General features: G+C 57.5%; 1 protein-coding gene across 23 annotated transcripts in view; it reads left to right on the forward strand.

The window, feature by feature from the left end:
- The window catches only part of DYSF (dysferlin), a 239,464-nt gene that overhangs the window by 93,907 nt on the left and 125,434 nt on the right, over window positions 1-20,123 (forward strand). For 14 of the 23 annotated variants that reach the window (XM_060117344.1, XM_060117352.1, XM_060117345.1 and 11 more), the window contains 8 exons: window positions 2,364-2,405; window positions 4,068-4,183; window positions 4,708-4,821; window positions 6,273-6,450; window positions 7,019-7,143; window positions 9,050-9,156; window positions 14,274-14,466; window positions 16,526-16,681. In XM_060117344.1, the coding sequence (XP_059973327.1) occupies window positions 2,364-2,405; window positions 4,068-4,183; window positions 4,708-4,821; window positions 6,273-6,450; window positions 7,019-7,143; window positions 9,050-9,156; window positions 14,274-14,466; window positions 16,526-16,681 (1,031 nt within the window). The remainder of the gene's footprint in view (window positions 1-2,363; window positions 2,406-4,067; window positions 4,184-4,707; window positions 4,822-6,272; window positions 6,451-7,018; window positions 7,144-9,049; window positions 9,157-14,273; window positions 14,467-16,525; window positions 16,682-20,123) is intronic. The other 9 variants (XM_060117350.1, XM_060117360.1, XM_060117358.1 and 6 more) reach the window with 1 other exon arrangement.

Genomic DNA, 20,123 nt, shown 5'->3' on the forward strand with positions numbered 1-20,123 from the left:
TTCCCCAGCCCCTATTCCTTGGGCTTAGGGAAAACACACCAGAACACTTGTGTTTTGGCAGAAGAGTGATGAGGACTAAATAGAGCCTTTGTCTTGGTTGGCTTCACTGGTGACTCTGCCCTTGACTTTATGAGCTGTCTGCAGACACAGGGGAAGGACCCAGGATGATCCCCAGCGCCCGGAGACCTGTGACCCTGCCCCCAGATTAGGAGCCATTGGCCTCAGTTGTCAGCAGGGCCGTGTCTCAGCATGCCTTACACTGTGCCTGTTAGGTTTGCTGGACAAACGAATGAATGAGTGAGGGAATTAGTGAAAAGGCGTGGTTGGGAACCAGGCTACTCTGCAGCCCCCTAACTTGGTCCTCCTAGCCACCAGAGGCACGTGTTGTTCAGATGGCTGGTAGGACAGGGGCCATCTGTGTCTGGGCTAGGCACTAGTTTGCAGCCAGGATTCAGAGTTGGTCTGTGGGTGGAAAGCCATGTTTGCTTCTGCAAGAAGCACGTGGGGGTCGGAACTATGACCTCGGCCTCATTAGCCCCAGATAACTGACCGGACCTGTTTGTAATCATTTGGAAGGAGCTTAAAGTGGAATCTGTTTCCTTCCGGCGGGCCCTGGCCGTGCTCTCCTGGGGCTGCAGCTGTGCCTGTGTCGGTCCTCTGTGGTTGCTGAAACTCCCCTGCGACCAGAGGCCTCGCTCCCCCACTGATGAAAACCTATTCCTGTGGATATGAAAATGGCCATGAATTATGGTTTCTGCAGTTCTGACTTCTGCCAGCTGGCATTCCTAGCTGAGGCCTGCTGTGGAGAGCTGAGTGGGTGGGTCCCAGGGCCTCAGACCCCCCAGAGCCTTGCCTCACTGCGCTCCGTGCTGCCCTCTGGGCTCACTAGGTCAGCCCTGTCCTCGTATCCAGGCTTCAAGTTCCCTCTTCTCTTCCCCGCACTCTTTCTTTCTGTGTCTCTCCTCATTCTTCCTTCACAATGTTTTACTCAGCTCTCGGCTCCTAACTCTGATCATGGAGCTATAGGAAAATAGCAATAGGTATTTTTTTTTGAAGGAGACCAATAGGTAAAGGTGATTAATGAATGAAAATAATTTAGGGTTTCACCAAACACAACCTCAGGTCAATCAGGACCCCAGACTTGGTTACGCTTAGATGGTTGGAGGAGGAGACAGGGAAGGTCAGAGTGTGGGAAGAGGCAGAATTGGAGAGGACCGTGGAAGGAGACCGAGGGCTGCCTACTCCTTTGGGGGCATCTTGTACCCGCCTATGAGCGAGGGACGGATTCCAAGAGGCCAAAAGTATGCCAGAGCATCTCCTTTCTTGCTTCTCTTATTTCTAGACACTCCTCACCAGCATTTAGGGTATACGCAAGAGTAGAACCTTTAGCTAATGGAGGGTGCCTGGCACTGTGGTTCATTTGAAACGGCAGGTGTCAAAAGCCAGATCCCAGTGCCTGCTGTTGTGAAAATGCAACACGGTGCCCTCAGTGGTAATACTGGAAATAACCGCTAGGTGGAGATCTTGTGCCTTGAAATGCTTCCACTTAGGGCAGTCAACCTGCCTGTGGCTGGGACGGCTGGGTGTGCCTCACTGCCTAGCTCTGGCCCTTTCACGTTTCCCCCACCCTTTCTTTGCATCTGTACTTTGTTTTCCTCACTTATCTGGGTATAATATGGCAAAGCACATTTTCTTTTCTGTGTTATTTCTTTTTTTAAAATAATTAATTAATTAATTAATTTATTTATTTTCGGCTGTGTTGGGTCTTCGTTGCAGTGCGCGGGCTTCATTGCGGTGGCTCCTCTTGTGAGGAAGTACAGGCTCTAGTCACGTGGGCTTCAGCAGTTGTGGCACACGGGCTCAGTAGCTGTGGCCTGTGGGCTCTAGAGCACAGGCTCAGCAGTTGTGGCGCACGGGCCTAGTTTCTCCGCAGCATGTGGGATCTTCCCAGACTAGGGATCGAACCTGTGTCCCCTGCATTGGCAGGCGGATTCTTAACCACTGCACCACCAGGGAAGTCCGTGTGTTATTTCTGGAACGTATTGAGTCAAGTTTCTGGTCCAATTTCCAATTGGCAAACAGAACTCACAGCCATGTAGGCAGACACCAGTGGGGAGAGACCCGTGTGCTCACGAGGGCACTGGGGCTATGTCTGGCTGAGGGGGGTGCGCTGTTGACTTAGTGTGTGATAAATTCACAGCTGGGCTGGGGTTGGGGCCTCGGGCCACATCTGTCTCCCAGTCCAGGAGCTACGTTTCCATCTGTCTGTCTGCCAACTGTCCATCCACATCCCCCATTCATCTAATCTGTCCTCCACCCAGCCATGCCCATCCTAACCCCTTTTCCATTTCTTTACGCTTCAGAGGAGGCTGCAGGTGTGGTCACACCTCCTCCAGCCACAGACCGTAAGTGCTTTCACCTCCAGGATGACAAGGGTGTGGGCCTTGAGGCTTTTGCTGGAGGGGCAAGGGCACTGGTTGCTGGGAATTTTTTGATTTGCCTGAGGTGGGATTGAGATTCCCCACCACAATCCCAGTTTACCTTTGGCTGTTACCTCTCAAACATGGTTGAATATGTAAATTGCTTGGAATGCTTTAAAGGCAATTCCCTCCCACTCTCTAAACCCCTTCCAGAATCTGCTGGGCCCTGGAGCTCAAAAGAGTTTACAGTTCTTCAGCAGGGAAGGCATAGAGCAGGCAGGGGAGTACATGATGCGCAGGGGCAGTGGAAGTCCTCTTGGGGCCCAGGAGGAGGAGGCCAGGGTGAGTTGAAAGCTCTTGAAGTTGAAATTTACAAGGTAAATTATAATCGAGATGATCAGTACAGATAATTAGTAATGCTCACAACAGTTCCATCAGGCCTCCCACCCCTGTCCCAAATGCTAGAGCCCAGTGTGTGCTGGGGACTGGAGGATGAGTGATGCTGGGTGCAGGGCTCTGGGGGAGGCATGCTCCTGTCTTCTAGTTGGTAATATCTTACTCCTCAGGGATGGGCTCAAGCCCCGGAGCTCACCCCCAGGGTCTGAGCACTCAGAGTCTGCAGTCAGTCCTTGGGTCTGGCTCAAGTACTTCCTTGCTGAGGCCATTTATTTTGTGCCTACCTTGCCCCACCCATGATCTTATGGATTGGAGCATCCCAGGTGGTACCTGCTCCTGGGCCCACCTTCCACCTTTGCCATTCTGGAAATGGCCTCTTCCTTCCTCTGGGAGGGGCACCCTGGCTTTTCAAGATTCTCAGAATCTGGCCAGTGAAGTCCCGTCCTTGGAAACTTGGCTGTCAGCTGGAAAGTCATGACATTAACAAAAGAGAGAGCCTCCAAAAAAGGATGGAAATGATGTGGAGAAAAGATCTTCCCTCATCACTAGTGTCATTCTCAAACTCTCCTCCAACTTGCTCCACTGAAAGATCATTCTTTGCACAGTGTAGGAAAGGGGAGGGAAGCCAGGATGAGTCAAGGCCGTTAGATGGTCTGTCTCAGCTTCATAAGGACACAAGGGTGGAGGAGACATGTGCCTGGGGGCTGCCCTGTGGGTGAGGTGGCATCAAGCTGGGCCCCCTCCCTGGCACCTGAGAGATGGAGTCTCTGGTCACCAGGCTCCTGGGCCTCCTTTGTGTCTCCCCACAGGCCAGCTGGCCTGAGACACAGATGTAACTGCAGGATGAGGAGGGGGTGCAGGACAGGGTATGGCCTGAGAGGGGCAGGGCAGTGGAGGCCCCTGAGCCCCAGCTTTGCACGCTGGCTGAGTGCATGCGCTTTGAGGTTAGACCATTTGGGGTCGTGCCTCTTTGTAGTCGTGTATTCCTGTGCATCTCTTGGCTTCAGTTTCCTCATCTGTAAAATGAGACTAATAAAATCAATGCAAATCTCCACATCTCAGCATGGTGGTGAGGATTAAAGGGAGCCAGCTCTCAAAGGTGTCACTATCCTTTATACATTTACGGGGGCTGCGTCACGTGCATGTGCGAGGAACTGAGGGCTGGGGTTGGTCTCCGGCCCGAAGGTGGCTGGGTTGAGTGCTAGAAATCTCGGCTGGGCGGTCCCTCTGATCCGCACCTGTGTCTCCCAGTGGATGACCATCTGGGCTTCCTCCCCACCTTCGGGCCCTGCTATGTCAACCTCTACGGCAGCCCCAGGGAGTTCACTGGCTTCCCGGACCCCTATGCAGAGCTCAACACGGGCAAGGTGAGTCAGACAGGAACCCACAGCCCCCAGATCCTCAGGCCTGCATACAGGGTCTTCCCCCCTGGCCTGGGCAGTATCTGCAGTTGGCCTGGACTCCACGGGCCTGACAGGACTTGAGTGGGCCCAGGGTCTCGCAGCCACCCCCTCAGAGAACACTTCTTCCCCCTGACCCCCTCCTGGCCCCTTCTTCCCTCCCACTCCCTTCCCTTTGCCTCTCCTTCAGGGCCAGCCTGACTTCCCCCGCCTCCAGCCCCCCTAATTTTCCTGGCCTCTGAGGTCCCAGCCTCCATCTGTCTCAGGTTTCATTCTCCCTGGCTAGGTTGGACTCTGGTGCTGACCATCAGGGTGGCATGTCCCATGAACTCTCTGGGCCACCGTTTCCCCACTTGCAGAGTGATGGGGTGTGGCTCAGGGCCCTCCTGGTTGCCGGGGAGGTGATTGACCCCAGGGCCAGACCAGGCTCCTTTCCTTCCCCTCCTCCCCTCCATCGACCCTGCTCCTGGTGACCCAGCCTCCCCTCTCAGGGGGAAGGTGTGGCCTACCGAGGCCGGCTTCTGCTCTCCCTGGAGACCAAGCTGGTGGAGCACAGCGAACAGAAGGTGGAAGATCTCCCTGCGGATGACATCCTTCGGGTAGAGGTGAGAGGCGTGGCCCTGGGAGGGGCCAAGAGGGCGGTGGCCAAGTGGGGCTGGCCGAGGAGGGCTCAGTTCCACTCACACTCATGTGCCTTCACACCTCTGGGCCTCAGAGTAACCCAACACCTACCCTGCCTCCCTAAGGAATGTTCAGAGGCTCAAAGAAGATAAATAAAGGTTTTTAAAGTCTAGAGCTCAATGCACAATGAGAGGCTATTTTCTTAATAATAATAATGTAAGAATAGCTAACCCTTTAATCACTGACTCTGTCACACACTATGCTGGTGACACTCTTTTTTTTTTTGCTGTACGCGGTCCTCTCACTGCCGTGGCCTCTCCCGTTGTGGAGCACAGGTTCCGGACGCGCAGGCTCAGCGGCCATGGCTCACAGGCGCAGCCGCTCCGCGGCATGTGGGATCCTCCCGGACCGGGGCACGAACCCATGTCCCCTGCATCGGCAGGTGGACTCTCAACCACTGCGCCACCAGGGAAGCCCCTGGTGACACTCTTGATGTCATTGAGTCCTCCCAGCACCTCTGAGGTGGCTGCTATGAGTATCTCCATTTTACAGATGAGGAGACAGAGGCTCAAATGTAGCAGAGCAGCAAGTGGTGGAGCTGGGCCTTGTGTCCAGGAGACAGCTGTACGGAGTCCTCATGGTGGTGTACACTTGCAGACCCTGTAGTCAGACAGTGCTGGTTTGAGTTCTGACTTGACCACCTATCTGTTGTATCAGTTTCCCTATGTGTAAAGTGGGGGTGATAATTATATTCACCTCATAAGATTGTTGTGAGAATTAAAGTAATTCATACCTGCATGCAATAAGCACTCAGTAAGTGTTAGCTGTTATCACTGTGTACATTATCTAAAAACCCAGTCGTATAGTCCCTCTTCTCTCTGCCTTCCACAAAGGGGATCATAAAGTCATCTTGGTTCAGGCTGGGGTGTGTGGTTGAGTGCCTGCCATGTCCTCAGCCCCGTGCAAGATGCCCAGGGGGGACAATGGTATTCATTCATCCCATGCACGTGGCAGCCTGCGCTGCTGCAGAGCTGGCTGGCATGGTGGAGAGCCTGAGTGGTGCAGGGTGGGTGCTCTGGGTGGGGGCATGGTGGCTTAGAGCCTTTGGCTCCTTCTGAACAGCAGATGCGGGAGACCAGGCTCCCCGGGGTGGCGGTGCCATCGCTGTTTGTTTGGATTAAGGAGCAGCATGACCTTGGAGGCATGGACCATATTAGAGGAACATGGCCAAACACACAGGCCTGGAATGTGTTTGCTCAGTTACTAACCAAATCGGGGCTGTGGGGCAGAGCTGGACCACTTGCCACCCATCCGTCCAGCCAGGATTTATTGGGTGCCAGGCATGGCCAGGGCCTGCCAGACACATGACCCCTCCCCATGCTGGTGTCTTCTTCCCTCCTCCCCCTGACCCCGCCGCTGCCCTCTCTGCCCCCAGAAATACCTCCGGAGGCGCAAATACTCGCTCTTTGCCGCCTTCTACTCGGCCACCATGCTGCAGGACGTTGACGACGCAGTCCAGTTTGAGGTCAGCATTGGGAACTACGGGAACAAGTTCGACACGACCTGCCTGCCACTGGCCTCCACCACCCAGTACAGCCGGGCGGTCTTTGATGGTGAGGCCAGAGACCACGCGCCTGGCTGGGACCCAGACCACTGAGCAGTGGGCTGAGCCCTAAATCCTGCCCCCTGGGGAAAGCTGCTGGAGGCTCGCCCAAAGGCTCTGGCCCTGGGCACACCTGTTTGGGGGACCCCCTGGTTTGCTTCCCCCACCCCCTACCCCATGCCGCCTTCCCCTGCTCATCTCCAGGTGCATCCCTGCTGGGACCCATAGATTGGGCTCTCGAAACCAGCAGTGGTCGGCATTGGTCCTGACTTGTGGCGATCAGTTATCACATGGTGGCTGCGGGCTTGGCATAGAGATTTCGGAGAGTGTGGGATTCCCAGGGCCCTTCTAACTGCCCCTCGGTTTTGATGTGTTAAGGAGCCCGAATGAGGGCGGCAGCTGCCTGTTCCACACGGGAAGGGAACTCTGGCCCCTTGTCTGGGCACTGGGGGATACTGGCCGTGCCACGGCTATCCACGGGAGTTCTCAGTGGGGGAGCAGCTGCTCCCATCCGTCCTCCCCTCGGTCCCCGCACCGCTCCGCTCCTGGCTCAGCACCAGGCCCTTGGGTCCTTCCAGGATGCCACTACTACTACTTACCCTGGGGCAACGTGAAGCCCGTGGTGGTGCTGTCATCCTACTGGGAGGACATCAGCCACAGAGTCGAGGCTCAGAACCAGCTGCTTAGGATCGCTGACCGGCTGGTGAGTGGAAGCTGGCCCCACCCACAATAACCTGTGCACGCACCCCTGGTGGGTGTCTTCAGGCCTGCTTCCGTGGGTGCTAAGCCTGCAGACCTCGTGGTGCCTGGGGTCCCCTGAAACCTGACCAGGCCGGGCTTGTGATCCTGTCCTGCCTACTGGGAATAGAGGAGAGGGAGGGAGCACAGCCCTGGGGGTGCCCCCAGTCTGATGTTGGAGATAGCACAGAGCAAAAGCTGAGAGAAACTGAGCTGGGAGCAGAGGACAGAGCCACCACCCATTCATTCCTTCCTTCATTCATTCATCAAGTGCCTTTGACTCTTGCCACAGCAAGAATTGTGCTGGAAACGTCTAGCTAGAGGGTAGACATGAAGAGGATGCTGCCCCTGCCTTCACGAGTCAGCTTAGTAAAGCAGAGTGTAGGTTCACCCACCCCTCTCCTGCAGAGACTCAAACTCACGTTCTGGAGATGCTCCAGGAGTCCCTAGGGAGGGCGGCTCGGAGGGGAGAGGGACCAAGGAGCATCAGGAAGGCATCGCGTGGCAGCAGGGGAGTTGGGAGCTGGTTAGGATGTCCTTGCAGGGGTCCAGGGGAGCATGATTTGGCTCTGGGAAGGAGCTGACCTCAGGGAAAAAACTGAAGGACCTGAGCTGCCAGGACTTGGTGGTCTGTTGAATTGGGGAGGAGGGGCTGTGAGGAAGGACTCCGGTGGCTGGGGAATTGGGAAGCTGGGGAGAAGAACAGGGTCTGTGAGGTCAGGTGATGAGTCCTGTCTTGGATGTGGCTGGGGGTTAATGGTGGAGGCTGGGAATTGCAGGCCTGGTGCTTGGCCAGGGAGCGGAGGAGAATCAGAGTGGGCAGAGGTGTAGAGGCCGGGGTGGGACGATCCTGGTGGTGGTCCCCAGCCCTTTCTGTGTGTGCCTGGGGTGGAGGCTCACCCGCGAGGTGTGTGGCCTGTGGGGACACGGCGAGGCAGGCGTGGCCATGCTGCGGGGGCCTGCGAGGGGCAGCAAGGTGGGGGGAAGGGGGTTGGAGGGGCTTGGGCAGGTGGAGGAGGAGAGTGGAAAGGGAAGGGGGGTGGGGATCTGAGAGTGGCTGGGAGTCAGGGGCCGTGGTGAACCACACTTTCCCTGAGACCCACAGCTCTGTGGAAGGGAGGGGACCAGCCCATGCCCGGTTTGGGAGAACTCGGAGTCGATGCTGTGCAAGTCCAGCATCTTCTGGGCCAGCTGTTCTCTCCAAGCCGTTCCCTGCGGGCAGGGGTTGGCTGATCCTTCCAGGGCCTGTCTGTGCCCAGCATGGTAGTCCCAGGGTGGAGCACGTGGCACACGCTCAGGAAGGGTGAGGTGGGGAAGGGGGTGGGGGACTGAGGGGAAAGTTCCTTGGCCTGAGGGGTGTCCCGTGAGAGATCTCCACCTCCCAGCTCAGGCCTGAGGCCCAGGGAGGAGAGCTCCATGGAGGAGACCAGATGCCACTGGGGCACCACCTGGCCACAAGAGCTTGGAGAGGGCAGCCCCGTTACTGCAGGTTGTCTGAGTGCTCCTGAAGGAAGGAGGAGGGATCCAAGCCTGCTTGGGTGGTAGGATTTGGAAAGGAGAGAGGGTACCAGGTGGGGAAGTGGAGCCGGCTCCAAGGTCACTTACCTGTGAGACCTTAGACCTGGCTTGACGGGGACCCGTGGAGAGCCCATGGGGTGGGAGTCCCAGGCTTGGGAATTTGGTTCTGTTTGGTGTGGGGAATCCTGGAAGCTTCTTGAGCCAAGACAGATGCTGGTTTGTGGGGTCTGGGCTCTGCCTTCTTGGCTCTAACTGTTCTCGCTTTTTGGTGGGACCGGGCTGTGGTGACAGTGCCTGGGGTTAAGGGTCCATCCCACGGTGACCCTCCCAACCCCTGCCTGCCCGTTCCACAGGAAGCCGGCCTGGAGCAGGTCCACTTGGCCCTGAAGGCGCAGCACTCTGCCGAGGACGTGGACTCCCTGGTGGCTCAGCTGATGGATGAGCTCATCGCAGGCTGCAGGTAGGGGGTGCCTGGCACCCACGCGCCCTCCCCTCCTGACTCGGCTGGGCCCTTTCCCCGGGAGTGTTCGTGTGTGGTGGTGAGCGACTGCACGTCTCCCCAGCCATGGTTGGCCAGCAGTCCAGCCCATGCTGAGTCCAAAGGTGGTGGAGCCAGCGCGGGGAGTTGAAAAGGTGACATTTAGAGCAGGTCATAAATCTCCCTGCAGCGGCGGCAGCTGTGGGCCCGCCGGGGCGGCCAGGCTCACCTGAATGGGGAGCATTGTGTCTCTGATCCCCGACCTCTTATTTCCCTGATGGAATCTCCAGGAGGAGCTGGCTGGTGGGAGGGACGGCACCCCTCCTTCCCCCAAGGCCATGTCGGGGACCACAGTTTCTGTTCAGCCTTCTATTAACACGGCTGATGGTCACCTTCAGGAAAAGGGGGCACTGGTGGAGGGTGAAGGAGAATGGGGGGGCTCCGGGTCCCGGGGCCCCAGCAGAAGGGGGAGCATCTGAGCGTCTCCTCCACAGCCGGGTGGTTTGCAGCTCACCACTCACCTGCTCTGAATCTTGCTTTCCTCATCTTCAACCTGACATTAAGAATAACTGCTTTATAATATCACACAAGCAAAATGCCTGGCCCTTAGGAAGTATTTAATAAAACGGTAGCTGTAATTATTATTGAGAAGAAGAAACGTGAGGAGATTTAGATTCTCATCCTATTAACCACCTTTGTGGCTTTGGGCAACTTCACTTCTCTGGACCTCAGTTTTCCCAGCTATTAAATGGACTTAATAATAAACAGCCGTCTTTCTACTTTCTATGGGGTTAAGTGTAAATATATGCAAATGTATTCTATGCCCCCCTCTAAACCTTATCATCCCAGCCCCCATCGGGAATGCATGAGAAATGCCTTCATGCTGCAAATCAGGAATCCGTGACCCTGGCTGCCTGCCACAGTGCCGCTCTGGTCCTTTGTACCCCAGTTGGGAAGTGCACCTTTATCAGAAATGTCCCTGCCTCAAGCCCTCCTGGGGGTGACGAGGCAGAAGTGAGCAAATGAAGGAAAGTGTGTTGGGGGCTTGAGGCATGTGCCCTAGTAGCTCAGAGCAGGTGCATCTTACGCAAATCAAAATCAGAGACGCTTCCTGGAGGAGGGGACGCCCTACGTGAACTCCGGAGGGGAAGGAGTCAGGCTTTGGGGAGCGGACTGCCGGGCACAGGCGCAGGAGCCCAAAATGCCTGCTGCCTCCTGGGGCTGCAAGGGAAACTGCAGTCCAGAGGCGACAGACCTCCAGGGTTTGCTAAGGCAAGCTCAGCCCTGGGGGCTGTTGGGGCACAGGGATCCCCGGGATTCAGACGCTCACTCCTGCTGCAGCGTAAGAGGTGGGCTGGGGGTGGTGATGAGGGGCGACTGGACGAAGGCTTCACCCAAGGCAGGGACGCGGGGACGTGGGGTGAGAGAAGCGGAAGTCAGCGACATGGGGACATGGGGTGAGAGAAGCAGAGGGCAGCGTGGACTCTTCAGGGGGCATCATGGTGGTAACAGCCTCATAAGGAACACTTTCTGTGCCAGGTGCTGTTCTGAGAATTTCACATGTATTAGCTAATCATAAAAATCTCATGAGGTAGGAAGTAGAATGATCCACATTTTACAGATGAGGAAACTGAGGCATGGAGAGGTGAATTGCCCAGATTCATGCCTCTAGTAAGGGGCTGAGCCCCCTCGCTGTGCTGCTCTGTACTAGACAGGCTTTGATGGTGGATTGAGTGTGAGGGCCCAAGGAAGGTCCAGAATGATTCCCTGGCTCTGGCCAAAGCAGGTGGAGAGCAGAGCCGCTTCTGGAGGGAGTCAGCGGGAGAAAAGCAGGCTTGGGGGAGGCTGAGGAGTTCAGGGCTGGCCATGTTGAGTGGCAGGTGCCTCTGGGCATCTGTGGTCTGGAGGTCAGAGGTCCGAGCGAGGCTGGAGGGGCACACGGGGGTGCGGTCAGCAGAGGGGGCTGCAGAATGACTGGCTGTGCCCCACCGCCCGGCCTGACAGCCTCGGGTGCAGAGGGTGGGCCCCGGCTCTCGGTTCACTGCGCTCTCCTTGTGACTCATGCGTGCTGTGGGCCTTGGCAGGTCTGAGGTGCCTGAAACATCTGAGATGGGTGGGTCCCAAGTCCTGGGCTGTCACTCCGCTCTCTCAGGGCTCTGTTCTTTGCGGACTTGGCTAAAAATGCTTATGCCAAAGCCTGGTCCCCTTGAATCATTCTCCTGGGGGTAGACCCGGCTCCTGGGGAGCCCGGGTCCCAGGTCAAGGGCTTGTGAGGAGGGTCCCATCCCCTCAGGAGTGCATGCATGGCTCTCTGGGGAGAACGCTGGGCCTCAGGACCAGTTCCTTTGGCACCACCTGAGGCCACTAATAGCCCTGGGGCCGCAGCAAGAGAGCTTCCACCCCCGCCCCTGGCCGGCTCTGTGCTGAGCGTCACAGCTGATAGCAGGGCAGCTGGGCATGGGGGCCGTGAGCCAGCTTGCCATAGATGACCTGGCTGCTCACCCATTCCTCCAGCCAGCCCCCACCCAACATCCAACATCAGTGTCCTTCATTTGGTCAGACCCCTTCCTGCCTCATCTCCCTGGGAGCCCCTCTCCCCCTGGCCAGTGGCGCCCACTCTTTTCTTCCGGATCAGCCTTCTCCTCTCATCTCTCAACCCATGGACCCAACTGCCAGCTGCACATCTCCACCTGGGTGTCCACCAGCACATCCAATTCATTCTCTGTGATCTTCCTAAAACTGTGCCGTGCCACTTCGACTTCAGCCCTGCGGTGGCTCCTGTTGCCTTTAGGAAAAGCTGAGGCTCTCCTCTGATGGATGGGCCTCTCTGTCCCCACTGCCTGCCTTCTGGACCTCAGCAGTCTTACCCTGTAGCCCTTCGGAGCCTCTGTGCTGGCTCACCCCGCAACCCCACCTCCCTCCAACCAACTCCCACCTGCCTCTGAGCCTTTGTCTTGTGCACATACTGCTCCTTTGGCCAGGACGCCCTTCCTGCTCTTCTTGGCCTCACTAGCTCCCGCTGACCCTGCCAGTGCAGCTTGAGGCCACTTCCTCCAGGAAGGGCTCCACACCCTGAGGCTGCTCAGGGGGATCTAGCTTGCTTGCTTGTCTATTCCAGGGGCTCCCTGAGGGCAGGGCTGGGTCTCATCCCTGGACCCAGCCTCCAGCCAGGACCAGCAGAGCTGCTGTTCGTGGGGAGTGAAATGAATGAGCCAGCGGCCAGTTTATCCTTCAGGCTGGACACTGTCCGCTCCCAGGCGGCTGTCCCTGATAAAGGCACCCCCTCACCGCAGGGACAGGCAGCAACCTTGTGAGCAGCCCAGCTCTGCTTCCAGCCTATGCTGAGCCCTGCCTTGGGCCCGCCTGCCATTTCCAAGTCAGCCAGGGTTGGCAGGGCGACTGCCCCTGCTTGGGGGTGGGGCATTGTCATCCAGCCTCCTCTTCCAGGTCTCCCTTTCTTTCTGTACCCTGTTTTGGGCTTTTTGGGGTGCAAAAGGGCTGAGACATCTTGTTTGTGACAGTGACGGGTCCCGGCTGTTTCTTGGGGAGTCTTGGCTGGGCTGGTAGCCTCCGTGAACATCTCCCTCTGGTGGTCTGCCCGGCAGTCCCTCTCGGCTCCCGACCCAGGCCGGGAGCATAAATCACCCTGGTTGGCTTGCCTCCCCATATCCCACTCCAGACCCGCCTGCCCCCACCCTCAGGCCCACTCACGCCTCCTTTCCAGCAGGCCCAGCCCAGGACTCTGGCCCAGGCCCCCCTTCACCCACCAAACATGCCCCTCCACCGCGTTCGAGTGGGCTGGGGATGGAGGCTGCCCCTCTCCTGGCCTGGGGCAGCCCCATCCGAGGCACCCTCGGGGCAGTAAATATTATATTACTATGGGGTGTGCAGTACGTGACCTGAGACAGGCCCCGGGGCTTAAGTTTCCCGAGATGGAGTTTGCGTACTGCTCCCCCCACCCTAAAAATTCAATTAAAAAAAATAACAGGAAAAATGTAGAGCGCCGAGGGCCTGCCAGAGCGGTGTATCTGGCGGCGGCGGTGCCGCTGCACTCGGCGGTAATTGGTTCTGCATAGCTCGGGGAAATTGGCAGAAAAATAAATCAGCCGGGAGCCGGGAGCCGAGACACTGTGGGGCGGGGAGTGTGAGGTGGGGCAGCAGATGTGGCGAGCGAGCGGGCCTGACTGATGTCCTGTTTGGGAGTCAGGGGCTTAGCGCGGGGGGGGGCAGCCCCCCTACCCTCCAGCAGGGATGATCTAGAGGGTCCTGCCTGGTGAGGAAGAGCACAGACGCCCCCTCCCACCCCACTCCATCCTGTGTGACCCTTGCTTGTGCACGCACTGACCCCGGGGCTTCGTATGGCCAGGGGGAGCCACATAACGGGCTTTTAGGGAGCCCGGAGAGGGAGCCCATCCTTTGGATGGGGGTGATCAGAGTTCTTCGCCTCTAAATGGGGTTGAGTTTAAGCCCAACCCCCCGACTGGAGGCCTAAGGTTGTGTTCCTGGGACTGCGTGTACCCCCAGCTCCTCTCCAGAGCCTTCCCAAAGCAGAGGGTTCTGGGAGGGGTGTTGTGCGGCCGCCCTGGGTCGACACATCTGTACTGCTGGCTGCCGGCCTCCCCACAGCGTCTGCAGTGGCTTGTCAGGGGTCCATAAATTTCCTTCTTGAAGAACGTGTGTGTACAACAGAATGGATTCGCTTCAGCCAAAGGCAACTTAGTGCTTGTGCCTCTGCTCTAGGAGGGCGCCGGGGGCAGGGAGGGACCCACTGGGCCTCTGGGGACGTGCAGTCAGGTGGGCAGAGGGGACTCACACGACTGGAGGCTTGAGGATAGGTGCCAGACAGGCAGCCCCAGAATAAAGGGCTGGGGCGCTTCAGAGCCGGGGGCGCACTGGCCAGTGTGGCTGCAGCAGGCTTCCTGGAGGAGATGGCTGGAGGGGGCACCCAGGGCACACGCCGCAGCCAGCAGGCAGGCTGAGGGTGTGAGGCCCGTTGGGGGGGCCTGTGCACACGTGTGTACATGCTTGCCTGCACCTGGGCCTGGGCGAGCGCCGGGCTCCTGCTCATCGGGCACATCCCGTCTGTCTGTCCGTCACAGCCAACCCCTGAGTAATGTCCAAGAGACGCCCTCCGCCACCCATCTGGACCACTACCTGTACCGCCTGCGCACCCGTCACCTGAGCCAGATCACTGAGGCGGCCCAGGCCCGGAAGCTCGGCCACAGTGAACTCCCCACCACCCTGGAGCAGGCTGAGGACTGGCTCCTGCGTCTCCGTGCCCTGGCAGATGAGGTAGCTGACCCTGAGAGGTGCCTTCCTTCCTGCCTGGAGTGTCAGAACTGGGAGGGATGTGGGGAATGCCTGGACCATGATCCACACTGGCTCCATTGCTGGGTAACCTTGGGCAGGTGACTTAACCTCTCTGAGCTTCCGTGTCCCCATTCACAGAAGGAGGCCAGAGGATGCAACGGGATACTGGGTGTTGTAGGGCCCAGCAGAGCCTGGCATTTAGTAGGTGCTCGATACATGCCCCCAAATGTGCTCGATAAATGTGCTTAATAAATGCTGCCAAAGTACGTCAGAGACAGAGCTGGGACCGGAGCCCAGGGCTCCCGGCTCTGGGTTCAGTGCCAGGGGCTGCTCCCCCAGGGGCCCGACTCCTTCTCCCCACCAACCTGTCTACCTCTGGCCTCAAACCTGCCTCTCATGGGACCCTGCATTCTCTGCCCTCCTGGATATCCCTGAGCCCCAGGCCTGAGGAGGCCGTACCTGCAGTAACTCTGCATCTATACCCTGACCCCCCTGCCCCCATCCAGCTCTGCAGGGAAGCAGGCAGGCCGCAGACCTGTCCAGAATGAGGAGAAAGGTCTGCTCATATGTCACAGGTGGACACAGCTGCCGCCCACCCTGGCCAGAGCCACCTGGGACCCCCGGGGAGAGGGCAGGTGAGGAAGGATCTCCCCAGAAGGAGTGTGCAGAGAAAGGCAGGGCCTGCGAGTGGCTTCTGGAGGAGTGACTTGCTGAAGGGGAGAAGGGGGTCCAGGAGGTGGAAGGGGTGCTCAGGAGGGGAGGCAGCCTGAAATGCTGGTCCCTGAGAGTCAGCTTTGGCTCATCCCCAAGCGGGGCCTTGGACGTGTGGCCGGTTACCTGGGGGCCACTGTGTTGCTCAGCCCCAGGACGACCCCTGGCAGTGTCTGTGGACCATCCCCTTGGGCGGGTCACAGGCTGCCTTCCACATCTTGGCCCAGACCCCGGAACTCTCACGCAGACTGTGTTATGGCTGGGAGTGGTTAAGGTGAAACGGGTGCTATGGACTGTGAGGGAAACCGGAGAGAGCCTTTCTCAAACTTGAGTGTGCATCAGAATCCCCCGAAGGGCTTGTTAAAACCGGGTACAAGCCCCACCTGATCCCGCATGTCTGGGACGGGGCCTGAGAATCTACATTTCCAGTGAGTTTCCGGGTGGTGCTGCGGCTGCTCTGGGGACCACGCTTTGAGAACCCTTGGTATCGTGGTTCGAAACACACATTTGGAATCAGAAACCCCTGGTTCCTAACTTCTTCGAGCCTGAGTTTCCTCACCTGTGCCTGCCTCTGGGCTTGCTGCAGGGATGAAGGGACACAGCCTAGGAGGTGTTGAGGGAGGGTGCCAGCCATCAGCTCTCAGCAGGAGCCTGGCTTCGAGACCCAGCCCTGCCCCACTGACCACACCGCTCAGCAGCCTTGGGAGAAGATGGACTTAGCCAACTGGCCGCCTCTCCTGAGTGTGGCAGCTGGGAGCAGTTCTCACGCCTAGAGGCTCGGAGGGGCTCAAGGGCCCTGCAGTCTGGACTAGTCACCATTTTCAGAGTCCAGTGTCAGCAGGCCCAGAAAAGGGCCAGACCCCCAGGGTCCCCGCTGTTAGAGGGAGGAGGGATCGTGTGTCCTCTGGGAAGGCGCACCCCTTCTGTGGATTCGCTTCTGCTCTCAGGGGTGAGGAAGGTGGTGGCACGTTAAGTGCAATGTCATCTCTAGGGTCAAATCAGATCCTCCGATGTCTCCCCACTGGGAGTCTCTAACTACCCACCCAGTGGAGGGGATCTAAGAACTTGGGGCTCCAGGCAGGAGTGTCCCTTCCTAGAAAACGTGAACGCAGCTTAGTGAATTCCTGGCGGGCTCCTCGTGTGAGCCGGGGGCAGCCTGGCGCCCTATCCCTGGGGGCTCAGAGCTGCTGAAGACAGGGGTGCCCAGCCAGCCCTGGGAGGTCAAGGGGGCGGCTGGGGGTGGGAGCTGGGAGGAGAGGCCTGGGGAGAGGGGGCTAAGGGTGCGGGCTGGGCGGTACCATCTCCACCCTGACTTCCACCCTCTCTCCAGCCCCAGAACAGCCTGCCTGACATCGTCATCTGGATGCTGCAGGGTGACAAGCGGGTGGCGTACCAGCGGGTGCCCGCCCATGAGGTCCTCTTCTCCCGACGGGGCACCAGCTACTGTGGCAAGAATTGTGGAAAGCTGCAGACGATGTTTCTGAAAGTGGGTTGTTTCTCCTTAAGTCATGGTCATACTTTCTCACCCCCAGGGTGGTCCGTGCCCCTTCTGTTTCCCCTCCTGTTCTCTGTCAGACTCCGAGTTTTTAGACTCTGCTCTTGGAAGGGACCGAGGGCTTGCGTAAAAGGACTTCCCTTCTCCCCTCTCCCCACAAAGTCCCTAGACCCCATGCACCTGGTCTGGAAAGGGAGCAGGTGAGAACTGGAACCAGGGGTGCTGGGAACGAAGGAGGGGCTGACTCCCGAGGCTGTGCTCCCCTCCAGCCAGCTCCCTGGTGGGGGGCCTCAGCCCTCAGCTCCCACCGCCAGCCTTTGGCAGCCCGGGCACAGACTTGCCTCCCCCCTCCCCCCTCCTGAGGGTTTGGCTTCAGGTGGAGTCACACGTGGGTTCAGGTTCCTCCCCGGGGGAAGGCTGGTGTCTGGGCACCGGCTGTGCCTATGGCTTTGCTCTGTCAGAGATCTGGGAGCAGGTAATCCTGTTCCTCCAGTCACCCCGCCCCCCCGTCCTGCCCTTTGTCCTCCTGCCCTCTTCTCGCAGCCTCGGTGGGTGGGTAACAGGGAAGTGAGCAGGTGCCTGGAGGCCCCCGTCCTCCTCTCTGGGTTCATGTGGGGACACAGAGCCCAGGCTGCTTGGTCGGGACACAATTCGGGGAAATCTGAGCTGTGGCAGTCGCGGCCCCCGGGAGCGTCCCGTGGGGAGGGCCGTCCCTCACCACGCATGGCTGCCTCCAGATGGCCCCGCTGGCATCGTAAGCTGCCTGGCCTTCAACCCCCCCTCCCCACGTCTCTCTTCCCATCCACACCAGGACCTCCTTCCATCTCACCTCTTCCACGAAGTCACTGTGGACTAACCTTAGCCTCGAACCTCTGAGTGGCTATGGGTCGACCCATTCGTACACTGATCAGGCATTCTTGCTGCCCCCTGAGGTGGGCAGAGGAGACAGGTTTCAAAGGCCCGGAGCGTGTGGACAGGTTGCAGGGCTGGCTGGAATCCTGTGTGGTCTTGGGCAGATTGTCTAACCTCTCTGAATGCTGTTTTCCCACCTCTAAAACAAAGATCAGGCTGCCCTGATCACAATTTTGAGGATGGAATTAGGTACCACAGGTCAAGGGTCTGGCTGGAACTCGGTGATCAATGAATATCAGGGTTTTCCTCCTCGTCTCCCTTTTTCCTTCTGGGGAAACTCCTTTGCCCCCTGGGGAGAGGAGGCTCTACCCAGCACCATGACTGGAGGCCAGCGCAGGGCCAGGGATGATCAGATATCTGCGTTTGGGTCATTGGTGCTTCAGAGGAGAGCCGGCTTTGCCTAGAAAGAGGGCGGGGGGTGTCAGGCAGCGGGCTGGCCCTCCCAGCTCGGGCATGTTCCTCGTGAGATCCTAACCTCCTAGCATCCTGCGTTCCTCCCTCCCAAGCCAGCTCCTTGCCTGGTAGGGCAGATGGGAAAGGAAGTCAAGGAGTGGCCACATCTGAATGGGGTTAACTGGGGAGGGCTGTCAGGCTACAGTGGAGGTGGGGCTGCAGGAGTGGGCCTGGTGGATGCCCGTGAACGGGATCAGTCTCTGACCTCGGCCTTGCAGCCTCGGGGAAATGCAAACTGAAAAATTTCCCTGATCCCAAGCAAGAAAAAAAAAAAAAGATATAGGATTGTTTCTCGAAGTCTTCCCCACTGAGTTTATGAGCCCCGCCAGTAGCTCCTGAGCAAGCTCTACAAAAATGTTGGCAGCAAGCAGAGACCAAGAAAACATTGGTGTTTCTTAACTTAAACCAAAGTTGGAAAAAATGAGCACCAGCAGAGAGGGAGAGGAGCCCCAAACTAGACATTTCTTTATTTGCTGTTGCTATTTTGGGTCCAGCAGGCTGGCCCTGTCTGGGGGAGGGCAGGGGAGAGACTGGGGGCGGAGGGAGAAGGGGGGGTCAGGCATTCCTGCCATCTCCCTGGGGCTGGTGGTTTGGAGGGGAAAAGGCTGCTAACCACCCCAGGGGAGAGGACACTGAAGCGAACAGTCATGGGGGGGTTTCTGGGGGGTGACACTTGGGGTCAGGGGCTCCTCCAGGCTTCACCAAGGATGAACCAAAGGCAGAGAGGCTGGGTGAAGGGTGAGACTGTTAATGCCTTGCCATGACACCCCTTCCTGACCCTCTTACCCAGCCGGGGCTCTCCCTCCGGGGATCCAGGCCTCCTCTACCAGTCAGAGAGCTCTTACCTCAGCCTCCCTTTCCTCCTCTGAACCCACCAAGACTTTCTCATCTCATTCAGCTGCACGTCCCAGAGGAGACACTCCTCTAAGCTCACACACATGAAGCCTGGGTAGTTAATGTATTACTTCCTCTAAGGGACTGTGTGTTATTCTAAAAGTGAGGCATTTCCGCTCTTCAGGCCATATCTGTCCCTTGATTTCAGTCAAATGGTGAAGCAGTTGTGGAGAATAAATTTTTTATGTTGGGTTGTCGTGGTTATTCCATTTTGGCAGAGCTTCTGAAAGTTTCAGGATAAAAAGCAGTTGAAGACCAGTGAATAGTGGTTAACAGGCTGATAAGCACTTAAAAGGGTAGGGATATCAGATGATACACTAACATCCAGCGAACCCCTACCCCCCAAAAAAAACCACATCTTTCTATCTATCTTTTTTTAAAAATTAATTAATTAATGTTTGGCTGCCTTGGGTCTTTGTTGCTGTGCGCAGGCTTTCTTTAGTTGCTGTGAGCGGGGGCTACTCTTCATTGTGGTGCGCAGGCTTCTCATTGTGGTGGCTTCTCTTGTTGCGGAGCACAGGCTTCAGTAATTGTGGCTCATGGGCTCTAGAGCGCAGGCTCAGTAGTTGTGGTGCAGCGGCTTAGTTGCTCGGCAGCATGTGGGATCGTCCTGGACCAGGGCTCAAACCCGTGTCCCCTGCATTGGCAGGCGAATTCTTAACCACTGCGCCACCAGGGAAGCCCAGACCTTTCTATCTCTTATAAAGACATGTTCTAGAACTGCACCATCCAATATGGTAGCCGTATATGGTTATTTAAATTTAAATTAATTAAACTTAAATAAAACTAAAAATTTAGTTTGTCACACCAGCTACATTTTCAGGGCTCAACTGCCACATGGGGTTAGTGCATTGGACTCTGCAGATATAAACCATTTCCACTGTAGCAGAAAGTTCCATTGGACAATGCTATTCTAGAAGAGAACAGAAATGAGGATGTGGTGGGAGAGGGGAGAATGGGGGCTCCTGGTCTAGACATGGCTCGTCTCTGCAGAGAGCATCTAGATGGTGAGGATGCAGTCTTCTCCTGTGATGGGAAGGAATCTTGGCCGGTGGGGGCATTTCTTAGTCATACACCCCTCTTCCATGAAATTCTGATAAGTCCTCCAACAGAGCACATACCTGATGGGGTGTCAGGCTGGCATGCTTAGGCCTGGAGGCTCCCCCAAGTCGAG

The sequence above is a fragment of the Mesoplodon densirostris genome, chromosome 14, assembly GCF_025265405.1.
Source record: "Mesoplodon densirostris isolate mMesDen1 chromosome 14, mMesDen1 primary haplotype, whole genome shotgun sequence".
NCBI lineage: Eukaryota > Metazoa > Chordata > Mammalia > Artiodactyla > Ziphiidae > Mesoplodon > Mesoplodon densirostris.